General features: G+C 41.0%; 1 protein-coding gene across 3 annotated transcripts in view; it reads right to left on the reverse strand.

Moving 5' to 3' along the window:
* Scn8a (sodium channel, voltage gated, type VIII alpha subunit) overlaps positions 1–20503 on the reverse strand; it is a 124991-nt gene that overhangs the window by 89918 nt on the left and 14570 nt on the right. For 2 of the 3 annotated variants that reach the window (XM_013018727.1, XM_013018728.1), the window contains exons 2-5: positions 10252–10370; positions 6506–6595; positions 5525–5653; positions 3234–3325 (exon numbers count right to left, since the gene is read on the reverse strand). In XM_013018727.1, the coding sequence (XP_012874181.1) occupies positions 3234–3325; positions 5525–5653; positions 6506–6595; positions 10252–10370 (430 nt within the window). Of the gene's footprint in view, positions 1–2984; positions 3077–3233; positions 3326–5524; positions 5654–6505; positions 6596–10251; positions 10371–20503 lie in introns of all 3 variants that reach the window. The other variant, XM_013018726.1, reaches the window with a different exon arrangement.

The raw sequence follows: 20503 nt of genomic DNA on the forward strand, positions 1-20503 counted from the left end.
GATCCAAGGAGCATGATTCAAAGCTAGCCTGGACAGGAAAGTACGTGAGCCTCTTATCTTCAATTAACCACCGAAAAGCTAGAACCTGATGCTGTGGCTCTAGTGGTAGAGCACTAGCCTGGAGCAAAAAAACTCAGGGACAGCACCCAGGCCCTTAGTTCAATCCTCAAGACCAGCACAAAAACAACAACAAAACACCAAATATACCTCTTAATGACAGTGACCTATTTTACTACTTTCCAGCCCTATTAAAATTCCTAAAGCCAGCTCAATTGGGGATGCTTCTAGAAAAAGGCATCTGGGAATCTATTTCAAACTGTGAAGCTGATGTTCAAATCCTGATATAAACCTTTCTTTGGGGCTTAGGTTTCTTCTTTATGATAATAACTGCTACTACTACAATGATTTATGAAGCATTATTCTGGGCTAGGCACTCTTATAAATTTATATGTGTGTATGTGTGTATGTGTATGTATATATGTATCGACCACCAATGTATTAAGTAACATGACATTAGGCAAGAGTTATCTTGTAGAAATGCCCTGGTCAAAGTCAACATACTGCAGAGATAATGACAGAAGCAATGAGATGAGCTAGGCTAGAGATAGCATCTGCTGCCCCAGTTAGTGAACAGAATGCAGCTTTCCAATTTAATTCTGGAAGAGAAGTATTGAGATCACAAGAACATAGAGACAGATGCCTTGCAGAGTATGCTGGGGGAAGTGAGCAAAAAACATGGGATCATGACCCGGTACAGTGTCTCCTCATACCTCAAATCCCAGCTACTTGGGGGAAAAGATTGGGAGGATGTTAAGTCCAAGGCTGGCCCAGATAAAAAGTTAGTAAAACTCCATTTCAACAAAAAGGAACTGGGTACAGTGGTTTGCATCTACAGTCCCAGCTAGGCACAGGCATTGGCAGGAGGATCATGGTTCAACCTTCAGCCAAAGCAAAAAAAGGAAGACCCTATCCAAAAAATGACTAAAGCAAAAAAGAGTTTGGAGTGTGTCTTAAAAGAGTACCTGTCGGGTACCACTGGCTCATACCTGCAATCCTAACTACCCAAGAGGCTGAGATCTGAGGATCACAGTTCAAAGCCAGCCTAGGCAGGAAAGTCCATGAGACTCTTATCTCCAATAAACAACCAGAAAGCCAGAAGTGGCACTGCGGCTCAAGTGGTAGAGCGCTCGCCTTGAGCTGAAGAGCCTCAGGGCAGTGCCCAGGCCCAGAGTTCAAGCCTCAGGACAGATCCCCCCCCCCAAAAAAAAGAAGCACTTACCTATCAAGCATTAAGTCCCTGATTTCAAATCCCTGTACTGCCAAAATGGAATATAACAAAACAAAAATATAGGATCATATTTAAAAGGGTCCAAAGGAAGAGCAAGAACAAAGGAAAAACGAAAGTAAAAATCTAGCAGTCCAGTTGCCTAAGAAAATAAGACAAGCCCTGCCTAGGGATTTACCTTTCTTGCGGTTCCTGGTAAACTATAACTCAACCCTGGCTCAACCAAAATTTACCTTTGTGCTTTCCTTGCTGAAAAGGGAATAAGAGAAATCTTTCTCCTTCCTTCCTTTTCTTTCTTCCTTTTCTCTTTCTCTCCTTCCTTCCTTCCTTTCTTCCTTCCTTCCTCCTTCTTCCTTCTCCTCCCTCCCACCCACCTCTTCCTATTTTGTATAATGGGTTTGAACTCAAGGCCTTACCCTGGCTTGGTCTGCTTGTGCAGTTGATACTCTACTATGTAAGCTACATCTCCAAACAAAAATATTTCTGAGTTATCCATGAGGAGATAAACCACATGATCAGAATAGGATGCCTCTGTTCTCTGCATCTCTGCAACCCCTGTTTCTATAGAACTATTGTGGAAAGCTTGCCTTTGGAAGTCTTCCTCAAAAACCCTGAATGCAATGAAAGTCCAAAAAGTAGCAACATGGTATTGACCTCTGTCATTTTATCACCAGTACACCTTAGGCTGTCAAGACTAACTAAATATCTTCCCTTCCAGATTTCATGACTGATCTTTAGAAAGGTAAGTATTACACAGTTGCAATGATTCAAATTAAGGGGTCTTAACCTGGGTCCATGGATGGGCATCAGGGAGGGTCTGTGACCTTTCATCTGAGTCTCAAAGGTATCCAAAACATTCAAAAGGTTAAGAACCACTGGGCTAGCTCAACCAGGACCAAAAAGAAAAGGGTAAAAAAATTAAAGATACTGTTAACCAACTACCTTTCATCCCATTATCTGATTACATAAGTTTCTGTATTTTTTGTTTGTATCTTATCTTACCTTTGGTTTTGAAAATCAGCACCTGCACAAGCTTTCATTGGGATTGATGTCTGAGAATAATCCCTGAGCATACGCACAGTAGATGTTTACTGGCTCTCACTCTAGTGAAATAGACAGCAGTCTCACATGATAAGTGGAGATCATTAAAATTCTGTTCACCAACTCCAAGGCTTTTAAATTTGTCTATAATTCTGGACTACTTAACTATGCAGATCTCTTCTTTGATTAAATAATCCCAGTAACAGTAAAAGCATAATAATTTACCATAACAATAAAAGCATAATTTAATAACATTCCATCAGCAAACCATGCTACAGGAAGCCTAGAGTCACAAGCAATGGAATAATGGCAAATGTTAAACTTACTGTAATTCCATGAGGCTAGGATTCAAATGATTTATATACAAAGAGACGACCAGCTCTATGATAACTTTTTCCCCCCAGATACCATAAAATCCAAAGGATTATTAAGCATGTGCTTTTTCAAAAGCATGGATGGAAAGAGGGCTGCATGCCTGGCAAGCATGGTCAGAGAAAATTGCCTAGGTTCCAAACGGCCATTCCAGAGGCTGTCTCCCAGCATGCAGAATGCAAGGCCATATCAACTGGGCTGACATCAGTTTAGAATGTGGTGGACAAAATGAATGGAGAGAAAGAGGAGATGCGGCAAAGTCAATTCTGTGCACACATTTTCTCACCTGGAATTACAGAGATAGTTTTCAAAGCTCGGAGAACCCTGAATGTTCTCAGCGCTGAGACATTGCCCAGGTCCACAAACTCTGTCACATATCTGTAGTAAGGGAGGTCACACACAGACACAAATGACAAACACAAACACAAACACAAATACCAAAGGAAAAAAAACAAAACCACAACAAAACAAAAAGTACAATACGTCACGTCAGGGCCCTAACCCAACACCTAACACCAACCCCGGGCCATCTTACCTGGGATTACCGAAATAGTTTTCAAAGCCCTCAGTACCCTGAAAGTGCGTAGAGCTGAAACATTGCCTAGGTTTACAAACTCTGTTATATACCTGCAGAATCAAACCAAAGTTAACTTGTAATGGTACCACTGGGCGAGAGTTTGGGGATGGGGAGGGGGAGGAAGGGTCTTATATACAAGTTAGGATTTAATTCCCTGAAAAAGAAAAAAAATTCAAGATATAAACATTAAAGGAGGATGTCTTTTTTTAATTGGGTAAGGAGAATTCAAAAGTATTTTTGAAATAATTGATAAATGCAGGAAGTTCCAGAGTTTACTCTTAATCAGCCTAGTGATTGAGAATGATTTCACTACCAGACTGTTTGTTTTTAACCAAGAAGGAAAACCAGAAGGTGTCAAAGGCTGTCCCCAAGTTTTGGGAGCAATTTTTTAAGAAATAGAGACAAATTTCTGCAGCAGGAGCTCCATAAAAACAAGCCTACATTGAAGAAGCCCCCTATTTGACAATGGCAAAAATGCCTCAATGGCTGATACATGACTCCAAGAGCTGTAGGCATGTGTTCACAATGAAGTTTTACCCTGTGCCAGATAAAAGTGGGCTTAGGAAAATCCAGGTCCTGAGATCAGAGCAATTACTGGGTCAAGTGCACATTTTATCACACCTAGCAAGGACACTTTTAAATGCTGGAAAGCTAGAAAATTACCTTTATATAACAAAAAGTCTGTTTCATTTAAAAATATTCCATGCATACCACTGAGTCATATTTCACAGTAGAACTGCATCTTTCTACCTGATGCTCAGATCCATTCCTATGCCAACAATCTTTCCCTTTCACACATTTCCCGGTGCAAATGAACACACACACACACACAAACTATAAACTGAGCTGGAGGTGTAGCTCAAGTGGTAGAGTACCTGCCTTGTAAGTGCAAGATCTTGAGTTCAAACCTCAGTACCACAGAAAAATAATTAAATAATCCTTCCCCCAAATAATAACAACAAAAAACTGAAGTTTGAAATTCTTGTTAGTAATTCTTTAGGAAGAGTGCCAGTCACGACTTGCTTCATTTAAAGAGAAAAAAAAATTTGGTGCCAGCAGTGGGTCTTAAATTCAACCTCGTATTTTTGCTTTGCTTTCTCCATTCAAGGATGGCATGCTACCACTGAGCCACAGCTTCACTTCAGCTTTTTGCTGGTTAACTGGAAATAAGCGTCTCACAGACTTGCCTGCCTAAGCTAGCTTTGAACCGAGATCCTCAGACCTTAGTCTCCTGAGTTGCTAGAATTACAAGCATGACTACTGGTGCCTGGTTTGCTTCATATTTTGACTCTAAAGTGTACTCCTGGCCAGCCTCATTAAATCACATGTGATATGCATGTGATCATGCTGTGATCCCAGATTCTTGGGAGGCTATAGGTAGGATTACAGACCGAGGCCTGCCTCAGGCAAAAAATGCAAGACTCTAATTGAAAAATAAGTGAAAGTAAAGAGCTGATGGTGTAGCTCAGCCGATAGAGCATTTGCCTGGCCTAGCAAGTGCAAGATCCTAAGCTCAAAACCTCATCTCTATCCCGGCCAAAAAAAAATGTGATAAGACATTATCAGCAAACACTTTTAGCTCAAGGTTTATACCTAAAATACTTCAAGGTCAGATGCTGGGTATGGTGGTGCATGCCTGTAATCCCAGTTATTCTGGAAGTGAAGATCAGGAAAGACAGGATTCAAGACCAGCCCCAACAAAAAAGTTAGTGAGACTCCTCAATCAACAAGCCAGGCACGGTGGTATATGCCCTTCACTCCAAATAGGAGGATGGCAGACTAGGCCAGCTCCAAGCAAAAAGTGAGTCCATACCTGAAAAATAACTATAGAAAAAAAAAAAAGGGTACAAGTGGTAGAGTGCTCTAACTAATATGCATGAGATCCTAAATTCAAACCCTAGTACTATCAAAACAAAACGAAATCCAGTCTTCACAGTGACCCTCTAATGATGGGTATGCAAACCTTGGTTGATGTCACAGGGCAAATAAAATATGAGATGTATCCTTAGGAAATCATTCCCTACTTTCCCTCCCAGCCACAGTATGACCACACTGCTGAAAAAAAAAAAAGATGTCCTCATAAACAAGAACCACAGGCAAAAAGTTCATGGCTTGATATGGTTATTCAGTAATTCTCCAAATCTCTGAGCTCACAAACTCATACAATAATCAGGCAAACATACGCACAAGTGCCCACCCATATATACTCATGATCACACTCACAAAAACCAATAAAGTTCAGAACTTACGCCATCATGATGACACTGAAATCTAACCAGTTCCATGGGTCCCGTAAGAAGGTAAAACCATCTATGCAGAAACCTCTTGCAATGATTTTCACTAGTGATTCAAATGTGTAAATCCCTGTGAACGTGTACCTGTCAAAGAAATGGAAAGCTTGAGGCACTTTCTGAATAGACAGAGACTCTGAAGGATCCCCAAGGCCTTAAACATGCTAGACAAGTATTCCAACCATATGAGCTATAACCCCAGTCATTTTGATTATATTTTGCTTTTGAGATAGGGTTTTACTAACTTTACTAACTTTGCCCAGACTGGTCTTGAACTTGAGACCTTACAGCCTCAGCCCCACTAAGTGCTGGGATTATAGACATACATCATCACACCTGGCTTAAATGAGCCTTTTAAAATAACACTTGCCTCAAGTGTGGGTACAATTTGGAGCAGGATGGGAAAGAGGAGGACAAAGGATGTTTGACTGAAACTTGCTGAACTGCCCACACCAAGAACTCTGCCCACACCAAGAACTCTGCCCACACCAAGAACTCTGGGATGTTGCACTGGGGCTGAATGGTAAGCCAAAGAAGTAACACTGTACTTCCATTTAGTATGTGATAATTTTGGAACAGGTCAGGAGGCCCCTAGAGGTATTTTTCACCTTGGAGGAGTTAAAAAGAAAGGAAAGCCTAAAGTTGGAGAAGACATCCTTCAGGAATTGAGAAAACAGGATGATGTTAGGGTAATAGGCAAAGGCACTGGCCAGCATAAGAAACAACAGGGGTGATGGACAGTACTTTCCAGAGCACACCTGCTCTTTTTAGAATTGACCTCTAGGGATATTTTCTAAGTCCATATGTATCTTCAGACCTTCTGTGAAATACAGTGGTGGTAATTTTTTTTTCTGTGATGGTAAAAATGTGGCAAAGCATAAGATTCAATGGCTAGAAATCCTTGAAACAAACAAGCAGACAAGCAAATGAGCTACTTACTCCACATTCTTGGACCAGTCAGGAGGGTTACTAAAAGTCATGAATACACAGTTGGTCAAAATAGTGCACATGATGATCATGCTAAATACTGTAGAGAAGAGTCAAGGGGGAATATACAAAATCTGGCCTTTTTTTTTTTTCTTAGAAAACATCCACTTTGCATTGGGGTTTCATGCGACCTAAATCAACAGCCTGAAGGAAGACAAAGCACAGAAGAGGAGGAAAAGGCAAGGTGATAATAAAAACTGGTCACTAATAAGAAAAGCCACTGTGTAACCCCACTGGGCCAGAGAACCATGGGTAGATGGGCAGAATAGCTTTTTTTCAAGTGCTGTCATTTGGCTGGGCACTAATGGCTCATGCCTGTAATCCTAGCTACTCAAGGAGGCTGAGATCTGAGAATTGCGTTCGAAGCCAGCCTGCACAGAAAATGCCCCACGAGACTCTTATCTCCAATTAAGCACTTAAAAACTAGAAGTGGCTCAAAGTGGTAGAGCACTAGCCTCAAGCAAAAGTACTCAGGGACAGCACCCAGGCCCTGAGTTCAAGGCCATGACCAATTTAAACAACAACAACCACAACAAAAAAAACCCCAAAAGTGCTGTCACTGTTCTGTTCCTTTTGAACAAAACATGTCTTTCACTTACCATTTTTTTGCCTCAACTCTGGAAGAAGCCTCTAAATAATTTAACTTTGTATAGTAGCCAGAAATTACCGGTGTACAGACTCCAAAATCATTAGGTGAAAATATAAACCTGTATTACTTTTCAGTACTCAGTATTACTTCTTTTCAGTACTCAGTATTACAAATCTCTATGTAAGCAGTGGTTTTCTTTTCTTTCTTGTTCTTCTAGATGGCTAAATTCTCTTTGGGGAGCATGGTGCCGAGCAATGTATGTTGAACATGGTTGTGGCACAGCAGGCATGGAGAGCAGGGACATCCTCTCCCCATACTTCTGAAAAATGAAGTGATGGGGCAAAATCATTTGACCCTTCTCAAGAGTGCAGAAGTTTATGAAGAGTAAACTCCTCTGTTGTCATTTTGGTTCCATCTAGGAGTTTTCTCAGCCCTTTCTCTTTGTCTACTGAGAAATTAAACTTTTAGGTCATCAAGTTACTCAAATTCAAGCTTGTCACTTTAACAAGCATGGAATCCCCATCTCAATGTTGCTGCCTCACTCGTGTGTGTGTGTGTGTGTGTGTGTGTGTGTGTGTGTGTGTGTGTGTGTGTGTGTGTCTTATAGGGCTTAAACTCAGGGCCTCATATACTCATTTGGGTTTTTTGCTAAGAACAGGTGTTCTAATGCTTCAGACATACCTCCAGTTCCATCACTCACTCCTTGGGAATTTCTATCTTTATTTTACTAGTGGAATTTTCTTAAAAGAAGAAAAGGCCAGGTGCTGGTGGTTCATGCTTGTAATCCTAACTACTGATGAATTCAAGGCCACCTGAGGAATACACACAAGGCTCCTTCTTAACCAATAGCTTGGTGAGGTGATTTGCTACTATCATCCCAGCTGTATGGGAGGCTGAGATCAAAAGGACTGTGGTTCCAGGCCAGCCCAGGCAAAAAAGTTTTGGAACCTCCATCTCAATGAAAGAAAATGGGCATAATGGCACACACTTCTAATCCCAGCTACAACAGGAAGCCTAAAATAAGTGGATCATGGCCCAAGAGTATGCCTGGGCAAGAAGTGAGACCCTACATTAAAAATAACCAGTGCAGCCTGTAATCCTAGCTACTTAGGAGACTGAGATCTGAGGATTGCATCCTGCTCCAGCCTGGGCAGAAAAGTCCATGGCACTTTTTTTTTTTGGTAGGTCGTGGGGCTTGAACTCTGGGCCAGGGTGCTGTCCCTCAGCTCTTCAGCTCAAGACGAGCACTCTACCACTTGAGCCACAGCACCACTTCCGGCTTTTTCTGCTTATGTGGTGCTGAGGATTAGAACCGAGGGCCTCATGCATGCAATGCAAGCACTCTACCACTGAGCCACCTTCCCAGCCCATTTGTGGCATTCTTATCTCCAATTAACAACCAGAAAACCAGAAGGGGTGCTGTGGTTCAAGAGGTAGAGCTCTTACCGTGAGCTGAACAGCTGAGGGACAGCGCCCATGCCCAGAGTTCATGCCCACAACTGACAAAAAAGCAAAAAACCAAACCAAACCAAAACAAAACTAAACAGTGCAGAGCTGAGTGTGGTAGTGCATACCTGTAATCCCAATACTTGGGAGGTTGAGCTGGAAAGGATCAAAAGTCCAAGGGCAGTTTGGGCTACATAGACTCTGTCTCAAAAATGAATAAAGAAATAAGTCATCAGTGCAAAAAAGGTTGAAGGCTTGTTTCAGTGATAGAGCAACTACCTAGCAGCTGGTAGGCCTATCAAAACCTAGTATCAAAAACAAAAGTGCAGAGGATTCCAGAAAAGAGTAATTTTTTTTTTTTTTTTTGTCGGTCATGGGGCTTGAACTCTGGGCCTGGGCGCTGTCCCTCAGCTCTTCAGCCCAAGGCAAGCGCTCTACCACTTGAGCTACAGCGCCACTTCCACTTTTCTGGTGGTTTATTGGAGATAGGAGTCTCACTGTCACTCCTGCCCAGGCTGGTTTTGAACCGCGATCCTCAGATCTCAGCCTCCTGAGTGGCTAGGATTACAGGCGTGAGCCACCAGCGCCCGGCTCAGAAAAGAGTAATTTATCCTGCAATCTGCATCTAGACCTCCACGCTGAGGAGGTTATTTCATCTGAGAACTATCACGTCTTTGTGCGTGTGTGTGCGTGTGTGTGCATGCGTGTGTGTGTGTGTGTGTGTGTGTGTGTTGATATTTGGGTTTGAACTCAGGGTCTGGGTACTATCCCTGAGTTTTTCACTCAATGCTATTAATCTACCACTTGAGCCACAGCTCTGCTTCCAGCTTTTGGCTGGTTAGAGATAAGAGTCTTATGGATTTTCCTGCTTGGACAGTCTCCTGAGATGTGAGTCACTGGTGCCTGGTTTTACAAATACTTTTTTAGCCCACTGCTCAAGAAAAAAAAAATTCAGGCAGATCTCTAAAGCATTCATTCACTCACTTAAATTATTTGTAATTTAAGAATCAGCTTTTGCAAAATTCTATCAGATCTCCCTGTCTTTCTTCCTTGGCATTACTGTTTTTGAACTCATGCTTACTAGTGCTCTACCATTTGAGTCATCCTCTTAAACCTTACATGCTTTAGTTACTTCTCCAGATAAGGTCTCTTGTTTTGGACTGTGACTGCTCTCAGACCATACTCTCCTCCTACCAATGGCCTCCTGTGTAGCTGGGACCACAGGCACATTCCTTTCAGACCTTGGCTTGTTGACTTGTTGCCTGGCCTCAAACTGAGACTCTTCCCATCTCTGCCTCTGGAGACTATAGGCATGACTCACGATATCTGGCCCTTTTTCAGATCTTAATATATTAACAAGTCTATTATGGGATGAAATTACTAAAAAATAAAAAAACAAAAGACTTCAATAAAAAGTCTCATCTTAATTTACCTTCATAATGATACCAATGAAATTGGAGCATTCAGTAACAACATCTTAAAAAAAAAAAAAAAGAATCTGCCAAAGTTCAGTTTGGGATTTGGCAGAACTTCACTCAGAAACTTCAGCTACTGGGATGGTTTCTATTGGCAAGAAACTTAATGCAGAACTCATTTATCAAATACCGAAACAACACACAAACAATTTTGCTGCTTCCACACTTACGCTTGCAGAAAAGGATATGAATGTATCAAAATTTTAATAGCTATTCTTCTTATCAGGTTAAAAGGACTTAAAATGTACAAGGCAGGCGTGGCACTAAATCTGAAGAGAGTTTTCCCTCTGTTTAATACTACAAAGGTCTGTGGAGAAAGAAAAAGAGAAATGATTAAAGCATTAATATAAATCACCATGCAAACAATATTTTTCTAGGCAAGAAGTAAACTCACTCAAAGATAATTTTTTTTTAACTCCCGAATTTGGTTTTTAATGCAAGAAACCTTAAGGCAACCTATCTCTCATTCCCTCCTCTGCCCCAGCTTATATTATAAATAACCCGCACAATCTTAGCCACTTTACATTTGAATCATACCTAAGCTATGTAAGCCAGGTCATTAATTTAGGATTGGTTTACCAATGACAGCGCCCATGTTATAGGAGGTTAGGCCTCATCAAGTCAGGCCTGGCCTTTGGGGATCATAAATTCCAATGGGGAAAATAATCAGTATACAACATAATGAAGAAGTAGATCTTGTAGACATATTTTTTAGACATATTTTCATACCTAGATGATGATATGTGCTATAGAAGAAAGAGAGCCCAGGGAGAGGACAAGAATGCTGGGGGTAGAGGGGAGGTCAGGGTTAACCTACTAAGAGGACAGAGTTGGGAAAAGACTGAAAGTGAGAAAAGTGTTTCATTCAATCAATATTTACTTACCAAGTCTGCTCAATCAGGCTTTTAAGAGCTTCCAATATCAGCCTTGCCAAAAATCATTCAATTGTATTTCCCAGCATGAATCTTCCTATCAAGCTAAATTAGTGTGTGTCCTCAGGATAGGTGATAATAGTGCATAACTCTGGTCTTTATTCAAAGTGCTCATCCTACCCGGATTGTATGGTCTTGTGAGTTCAACTCAAATATTTCTGACCATCTATTCTGTGCCAGGCCTTGTGCCCCAGGAACACAAAACTCAATATGAATACAAAACTGTACTTTTAGGGAAGACATGTATGGACTAATGATTAGGATGCAAGGTAAGCACAATGTTCAAAACAAAAATGAGCAGGAAAGAGAAAATTTCCCCCATTCATATCTAATAAAAAGAGAGTGCAGCTGGGTGCTGGTGGCTCACGCCTGTCATCCTAGCTACTCAGGAGGCTGAGATCTGAGGATTGCAGTTCAAAGCCAGCCCAAACAGGAAAGTCTGTGAGTCTCTTATCTTATTAACTACCAGAAAACTGGAAGTGGCGCTGTGGCTCAAGTGGCAGAGCACTTGCCTTGAGCTGAAGAGCTCAGGGAGAGTGCCAAGGCCCAGAGTTCAAGCCCTACAACCAACAGCAACAACAAAAAAAAAGGAGAGTGAGTGGGGAGGTACTGACAAGGGAAGGAATTTAAAGAAAAAGTAGAAATAAAGAGAAATTATTAGGCAGAGAGGGGAAAGGAATAGCTAGGAAGGGAATCTTATAGCTTGTATAGCTTGTATAAAAAAGCACAGTAGCATACAATTGTGGGCTGCTTTCAGGAGGTTGACAAATCATTCCATGTTGATGGAGGATAAAACAGAGTAGGAGAAGCAGAGGCCTGTAACACTGGAGCAAGAGTCTGGGCCTACTAGACCAGAAGTCTCTAAGGAGAATAAGCCAGGAGAAAATATAGAGAACACATGGCCAAGTGCATATCACAAAGTAGTTTTTCTGTTTGCTTTGCCAGTCATGGGGCTTGAACTCTAGGCCTGGGCACTGTCAGCTCTTTAGCTCAATGCTAGTGTTTTACCACTTGAGCCACAGTGCCACTTCCAGTTTTCTGGTAGTTTATTGGAGATAAGAGTTTCATGGACTTTCTTGCCTGGGCTGGCTTTGAACCATGATTCTCAGATCTCAGCCTCCTGAGTAGCTAGGATTACAGGCGTGAGCCACCAGCACCCGGCCCCTGTGAGACTCTTATGTCCACTAAACTACCATAAATGTAAACAGCTGGGACTTAAGTGAGAGTTCTAGCCTTGAGCAAAAGAAGATCAAGGACAGTGCCCAGGCCCTGAATTCAAGCCCAGGACTGTGTGTGCGCACACGTGCACACTCATGCGCACGCACGCACACACAACATGTCTCTTCCTCAAATAGGATTGTACTATAAATACTCTCTGCACCTTGAATTAAAAAATGAACCCCCACAAAGAAAATCCCAGGACCAGATGGTTTCAGTAATGAGTTCTACCAAATGTTTAAAGAATTAACACAAATTTCCAAAAATAGAAGAGAAAGGGACATTTCCCAACTCATTCTATAAGGTCAGTATTATCCTGAAATGAAACCAGACAATGATAACACAGGAAAACAAAACTAGATTATTATCCTTTACAGTGACAAAAAAAGCCTCAACACAAATACCAACAACATCATATCCAGCTAAATATAAAAATTTGTATAGCATGACCAAATGGAACTTATCCTAAAAGTTTAGTTTCATATATGAAAAACCACCAATGCAAGATAACAGATAATAAAAGTGAGAGTTATGTGACCATCTTCATAGATGCAGAATAAGCAAAAGATTTGACAAAATCTAACATTTTCTCATAATCAAAACTCAACAAATTAGAATTTTTTTTTTAAAAAAAGAAGCATCCCTATCCTGATAAAGGCCATTTTAGGCTAATGTTATACTTTAAAAACAAACAAACAAACCAACAAACCAACAACCCATTTCATTTAATGAAGTTTTTAAGCCTTTTGAAGATGGGAATAAACCTCACACTTGTGCTCACAGTTTCAATATAATATTCAGTCCATGCATTCCTGTGCATTATGGGCAGTTTTGTTTGGTTTTTAAGTTCCTTTCCTCTATCTTCTGGGTTTTTCCTTTTTTAGAAGTAGAAAAGCAGTGCTAGTGCTAGTCTGGAAGCACACAAATTTTGGAAAGGCCCAATATACAACTTGTGTTGATTTGACCTTGCTGTGATAATATTCTTTCTGCACTAAAGTGTGCTACTTCTTCTGGGGTCCTCTACAGAGAAAGCCTAGATCTGTGATTGATCTGAAACGGGTCAAGGGCAAACCTAGAGCTCCATTTCTTGGATTCCCAAAGAAATAAACAAGCAGGACTTTCCCAAAGCCCCCTCTCTGAAGTATGTGTTTCTATAGCAATTCTCTCCATTAAAATGCCAGGCCTTTCAAATAAGCTTCTCTTTCTTTCTTTTTTTTTTTCTGCTGGACATGGGGCTTGAACTCAGGGTCTGGGCACTGCCCCTGAGCCTCTTTGTGCTCAGGGCTAGCATGCTACCTACTTGAGCCATAGTGCTACTTCTAGCTTTTTCTGAATAGTTATTGGAGTCTCAGATTTTTCTTCCTGGGCTAGCTTTGAATTGCAATCCTCAGATCTCAGCCTCCTGAGTAGCTAGGATGATAAATGTGATTCACCAGTGCCCAGCTATAAGCTTCCCTTCCAATCTCACAATATTCCTATGCAGTAAGGGTGAAGAAAGGATTATTAGGCTCTATGCTTCTTACAAAAGCTCAGGGGAGGGACACCACCTATGAAGGTCCTGCAATAAAGAGGATTATATTATGCCAAGCTCAGCCTCTTCACAGCAGCTACTGTACAAGATTGGGAGGCAATATCATAGCCCATGGCAGAGAATGAACGTGGTGTTGATGAATGGGAAATTTAAGCCCCTAGGGTACACTACATCAAGTAGCTAAGCAACAATGAAAGAGCTATTGGCCCATGTCCCAGGACCTAAAAATCACCAAGCCAGTTCTTTATGAAATCACCTACCTACCTTGAGATCACTCCCTTAAATCAGTGGGATTTAAAAAATACCTACTCTTCATCTTCCCTTGAAAAAGTACCTACTCTTCTCTTACTTTGGTCACCAGGCTGCCAGTGTCATGGAGGTATTTCCTATTACAGAGACAATGCCTGCATACGATAGGTGTTTCATGCATGTTTGTCAGTTGATTAACAGATATTTGGGTTTTCTGAGCTGAGAGTAAAGGAAAAAGGAAAGCAAGGTTAAGGAGATGAGACTGTTACGCTTTTGCTAAAGAAAAACTAAGTAGCTAGCCTTCAGAGTCAATACAGTGAGGGACTGACAAGTGAGAGATTGAAGATCCTGAAAAAAACAAACTAAGTATCTTAAGTAAATTTTATTTGTTTTTCAAAGTAGAGAGGCTTTATTAGGGGCATTTTTGGGGTAAAGTAGAAATTTCACAATTTGGGAAGTGCTGCAAATAGAATAAAAACCTCATTCAAATTATTTATACCCTAGGGGCTGGGAAGGTGGCTCAGTGGTACAGTGCTTGCCTTGCATGCCTGAGGCCCTGGGTTTGATTCCTCAGCACCACATAAGCAAAAGGAAAAAAGTGGAAGTGGCGCTGTGGCTCAAGTGGTAGAGCGCTAGCCTTGAGCTGAAGAGCTGAGGGACAGAGTTCAGGCCCCACGACCGGACCTCCCCCGCAAAAATTTATACCCTATATTTTTAAATCATGTAAAACATTATTATTTTCCCATTACTTAATTTTTTGTTTTTAAGTTTTTGTTTTTTTTGCTCAAGACTGGTGCTCTACCCCTTGAGCCACAGCTCTACTTCCAGTTTTTTTTGCTGGGTAATTGGAAATAGGAGTCTCATAGACTTTTCTCCCTGGACTAGCTTCAAATCGTATCCTCAGATCTTAGCTTCCTAAGAAGCTAGGATAACAGGCATGAGCTACCAGTGACTAGTACCTTTTTCTTGATTTATAGGGAAAGAAACATAATACTCCACACTAAGTCTCCTAGAATGAAGGCACATCCTTTATAAGTAGCAAGCTGCATTACAATAAAACCTATTTTGTCATTAATTAGGCTTATAGCTATCTTACTGCATTTTTTTTAAAGCAGTATTCGAGTTTGAACTCCAGACCTCATGCTTGGTAAAGCAGGGCTCTACCACTGAGCCACATATCCAGCCCAGTTTTTTTTTTTTTTTTAATAAATGCAGCTTTTGCATAAAGCAGAATAGTATTTGGATCAACGCAAGTACTTAAAGCTTAGGACTTTCCCTAAAACTGGTTAACACTGGTACTTGTAGTGCTTAAGTGAGAGAAAGAATACACAAGCATTGGCCAGCTCATGTGTAAATGCGCAGGTGGGAAGTGCTGTGGGCTTTGCAGGCTGTGCTGTTTCTGTTGCAACAACTCATCTCTGCCACTGCAGTGCAAAAGTAGCCAGAGACAATGCATAAACAAACAAGGGTGGCTATGTGCTAACACAACTTCACAAACTCCAAATTGCATGTAATTTTCACGTTTCAACTGCTCAGGAATATAAAAGCCATACTGAGCTTATGGGCCACATAAAAACAGATGGTAGAGTTGACCTGGCCCACCGCACATACAGGTACCAGTTTCTGATTGTTTCACTCATCACTTAGAATAATCTGAATCTGTAGATTCATAAATTGCACCTCCAGAGGTTCTGGGTAAACAAATCTGCAGATTTATCAAGTAATCTGTGCTTACCAGATACTGGGAAACAGCAGTTCGCTCTTAGTGTGTGCCTTTCTTTACCTACCTCTACCCAGCTGTATGGCCTGTATGAGTCTGCCTCTCTCCAGATCTCACTTTCCCCATCTATAAATTGAGAGACAGGGCTGTGGGTTGGGCCTGCCAGGCCCAATCTAGCTCTGATATTTATGATTCTGTGTTTTATTATATCATATCATACCATATCATAGAATGTTCCAGATAAAATGTGACAAAGCAGTAAGCCATACATCTGAAGAGTAAGTCTATTATTATTATTATTCACATTTCTTATTACATCCAGTAGAAGTCTCCTGGGTTAGATATTTTGCATCCAGGGACCAGCAGTGCTTGATACTAACTTGATAACCACCTTATGTCAGCAGAGGGCAGCAGGGAGCAGTCTCTTGGCAGACTGTATTAAATAATACTTCTCCATGCACTCTCTCCCCTACTTCTATCTCTGCTCTTCAAAGACAGTGAATATAGGAGAGATAATGATTAGTGTTGTGTTTTGGACATAAACTGTCACTAAAGGCTCACGTATTGTAAGCTCAGACCCTGATGCAGTGCTCAGGTGGTAGTCACTGGGAGCATGTCCTAGAAGGGTATATGTTGTACCCTGACTCTTCTTGTCACTGTCTCCATCCTGGCTCCCACGAGGCAAACAGCTTTCCTTTGTCACACTCTTCTGCCAAGATGTTCTGCTTTTCCACAGGCTTGGTAGCAATGAAGCCAGCCCACCATAGACTGAAAGCCCTGAGACCACGAGTTTTTCCTTCCTTAAGTTGATTTTTCTCAGGAAGACTGATGACATCCTGACCTTTTACAGATGCATATAATTGCCTTTTAGACCATTCTCATGGCTTAATTAAATTTCTGCCATCATTGTTAAACTGTTGTAAGATCCAGAAAAGGTTTGTTCCTTGTTTGACATTTGCTTCAATACCAATCCTTTGAAGCCCAGATACAGTAGGAATGACGGCAAGCTTTCGATTCTATGAGAATACATCTTAAGCAATGATCACTTGGTGCTCATAAAGTTCAATAGTATTTTGCTTAATCTATGTTAAATTAGATCTTTGTGAAGAAAATGAGTTAAAGAAAACTGAAATTGGACTATGGTTTACTGCCCAAGGGGAAATATCAGTTTATAACAACAGCCAGTGAACACATTTGAGCACAAAGCCCATTAAGAGTGGTGGAACAACTCAACAAATTATGGCATGGAGTATTAATAAATGTGTCACGCTGGCATAAAATGAGCGTTCGAAAAACCACAGGCTTTTCATTTCTAATTAGCATTGTGGGGTTTGGAACACACCATTCAGCGGCCCACTGTTAAATTAGGATAAGATATTTTCTCTTTGGGGTTCACAATTAGGGGAAGGGACACTGCATGGCCAGGTACAAGCATATTCATATACATATCAAACAAACCCACACTGCAAATGTAATGCAGCAAACATACACAGTTATCACAGCACTATATAGAGGTCCATTATGAGTATGTCCCCACCCCTACTCTCAAGATTTGAATAATTTTTTAGCCATACAAAAAGCATAATTTAGAACAGAGCTTTATGTGGAAGAGTACTCAATGCAGAAGTAGAGCATATTATAGAATAGAAGTTTTCTAGAGACACAATATTGCCTAGCTCCTGGCTGACTTTGGGACACATAGCCCAGGAGAGTGACTCAACCAAGTTCTCTGCCTTCTGAGAGGTTATCACTACTATAACCCACAGGCAACTGATAACCTTCTGGCTCTAACACATTACCAGGGCTCTCTAAAGATCTAACTAAATTATAAGAGGACAGCTAGGGATTAAGATCCTTGGAGTCTATCTGACTATACCGTTATTGGTACTGATTTATGACTGTTTCTAGAATCTGCATCTTAGGTCTTAAAATTTTTTTGATCTCACTGGGTACCAGTGGCTAGTGCCTACCTAATCCTAGCTACTCAGGAGGCTGAGATCTGAGGATCATGGTTTAAAGCCAGCCTGGGCAGAAAAGTCCATGAGACTCTTATCTCCAATTAACCGCCAAAAACCAGAAGTGGTGCTGTGGCTCAAGTGGTAGAACACTAGCCTTGAGCTAAAGAGCTGAGGTCCAGAGGTCAAGCCCCATGACCAACAACAACTCTGGGCCTGGGCGCTGTCCTTCAGCTCTTCAGCTCAAGGCTAACGCTCTACCACTTGAGCCACAGCACCACTTCTGGCTTTTTTCTTTTTGCTTATGTGGTGCTGAGAGGAATCGAACCCAGGGCCTCAGGCATGCAAGGCAAGGGCTCTACCACTGAGCCAACTTCCCAGCCCCAACAAAAACTTTTTAAATCTCTAAAACTACTTGGCCCTCTGTATTTTTCAGCTGACTCTGAGTCCTTAATTTTTTGCCTGCCTGAATCTATCATATGTACCATATTCTCTCAAAACTATGTTCTTCTTCTAAACTAGGCAACTGGTCAATTGTCAACTAATCAAAGGTAATTTGGCGTTTTCTTCTGAGTAACTGTGTGTGTATGTGGATGTGGATGTGTGTACAATATAATGAACAACAAATTATTCTTTCAAAAGTTCTTTTGTTGGCTGGGCACTGGTGACTCATACCTATAATCGTAGCTATTCAGGAGGCTGAGGTCTGAAGATCTTGGTTCAAAACCAGCAGGGACAGAAAAATCTGAAACTTTTCTCTCCAATTAATCAATAAAATGCCAGAAGTACGGCTGTGGCTCAAGTGGTGGAGTGCTAGTCCTGAGCAAAAAAAGCTACAGGATAGTGCCTAGGTTCTGAGTTCATACACACATGCATATGTATTCACACAGGCGCCCACACACACACACAGAGTTCTTTGTTTTATCTGGGCATGGTGCATGCCTGTAATTCCAGAGGTTGAAGTAGAGGATCATGAGTTAGAGGCAGCCTCAGATTTATAATAAGGTCAGCCTGGGCTACATAATGAGACTATGTTAAAAAAAATTCCTTGTTTCAAAAAGAGAAAAATATAAAACAGAATCTAAATAGATTCTACGTCAGAAACAAATGAGCTGTCAAGTCAAAATGACTAACTCATGTTAAAGAGTATTGATATCTTACTGTTGATTTGCCCAATGGGTGAAATTACAATACTGTACACCGCTCCAGTGTGTAGCTGTGCTCCCAGACTACTTGTGAAACGGTAGGATTCAGCCACTTTAGAAAGACTGAATTAGAGCTAGGCACAAGTGACTCAATGTTGTAATCCCAGCTATTCATGAAACTGAGACCTGGAAGATTATGGTTCAAAGCCAGCTTTGAAGAAAAGTGAGAGACTCCCCTCTCCAAAATAACCACTAAAATAGCTGGGCTAGAAGTGTGTCTCAGTGGCAGAGCTCCAGCAGAGCAAGGAAGACAAACTGAACAAGTATAAGGACCTGAGTTCAGGATGAACAAAGCAAAATAACAAAAAAGAAATGCTCAACTAAGGAAGCAAATTGGTGACTCAAAAATATCTAAGCTTATTTGAACTATATGGATATTGAGAATACTCATCTTTTAGGTCTCTACTGCACTGCAATGAGAACCAAGTAAGAGAGACTTCTAAATCCCATACTTAAAAAAATCATTTTAGTCGCTGATTTTATTTACAAATCTCCTTGAAGAAATAATAATATGATATATATGAACGATGCAATAGGCATTCTACTAAGATACTTTATAAATGTCACACAGCAACCCAGTACCATTTTATAAATGATAAAACTGAGGCAGAGAGATTTAACTTGCCCAGGATCATACAGCTAGTAAGTTGTGAAACTTAGAAGCAAAAGAGCTGAATTCCAAAGCCTACACTCCTACGTATCATGCCATCCTGCAATGAAAAACAAAAACAAAACAAAAACCTTCAAGACAATTGATCAAATCTGCTCTTCATTGTACACAGGGATCTGCCTAACTTCTGTTCACAGAGTGAGAGGCCAGAAGCATTACTAGGATCCAGATTTTCTGGCTTTTAAGTAGAGTTCTAGCCATCAGATCATCTGGTCCAATGAAGAAATCTCTTTTACTTTATCCCTTTAATAATTACAAAAAGAAGAACCCTCAGGTGCCTCAGAGCAAGTGTTTCTGGTCTTTTTCTCTGCTTAGCCTTGAAGATAATGCGAGCAAGCACATCTGCATTTTCCAAGTGCTTTTGCTCACTTGGTTGGACCTTGTAACCCTATGCCCTCCAATCCTTATTTGGAGCACCTGACACTCTTCCCACCACAACCTGGTCACAGGAAGCTACACCTGGCAGAACAGTAGCATTATGCACTTGCTTCATCGCTGAGCCAGCTCCCAGGGGCCAGGCAAGTCTGAATCTCTTCCATGGCCATTCTTTCTCACTGTCCTTCAGTAAGAATTTGCCTTTGACCCTGTTCCCCATTAACCTTTTAAGGTGTTTGGACTACAGTTGCTCAAGGATAGAATAAAATTCAGGTTTATTATATAAACCTCTTTAGTGAATTTATATTGTAGACCTATTCTTGCTCTCCTCTCTTTCAGTAGATGGCTGAAAGGCTGTGAGGCCACAGACTTAGAGTCAAGACCAGCTCTGTGGCTTACTAGCTGTCATGATCTTAGGCAACTTTGGGTTGCTAAGACTCACTTTTCTTATTGATATAAAATAGGGTAGTACCCAAAAATCAATGGCTTTTCTGTATGCCAACAATGAGAAAAGTGTGGCAGAAATTAGGAAAGCAACTCCATTTGTAATAGCCCCACAAAAAATAAAATACCTAGGAATTAACT

This window comes from Dipodomys ordii, unplaced genomic scaffold, assembly GCF_000151885.1.
Source record: "Dipodomys ordii isolate 6190 unplaced genomic scaffold, Dord_2.0 Scaffold42, whole genome shotgun sequence".
In the NCBI taxonomy this organism is placed as follows: domain Eukaryota; kingdom Metazoa; phylum Chordata; class Mammalia; order Rodentia; family Heteromyidae; genus Dipodomys; species Dipodomys ordii.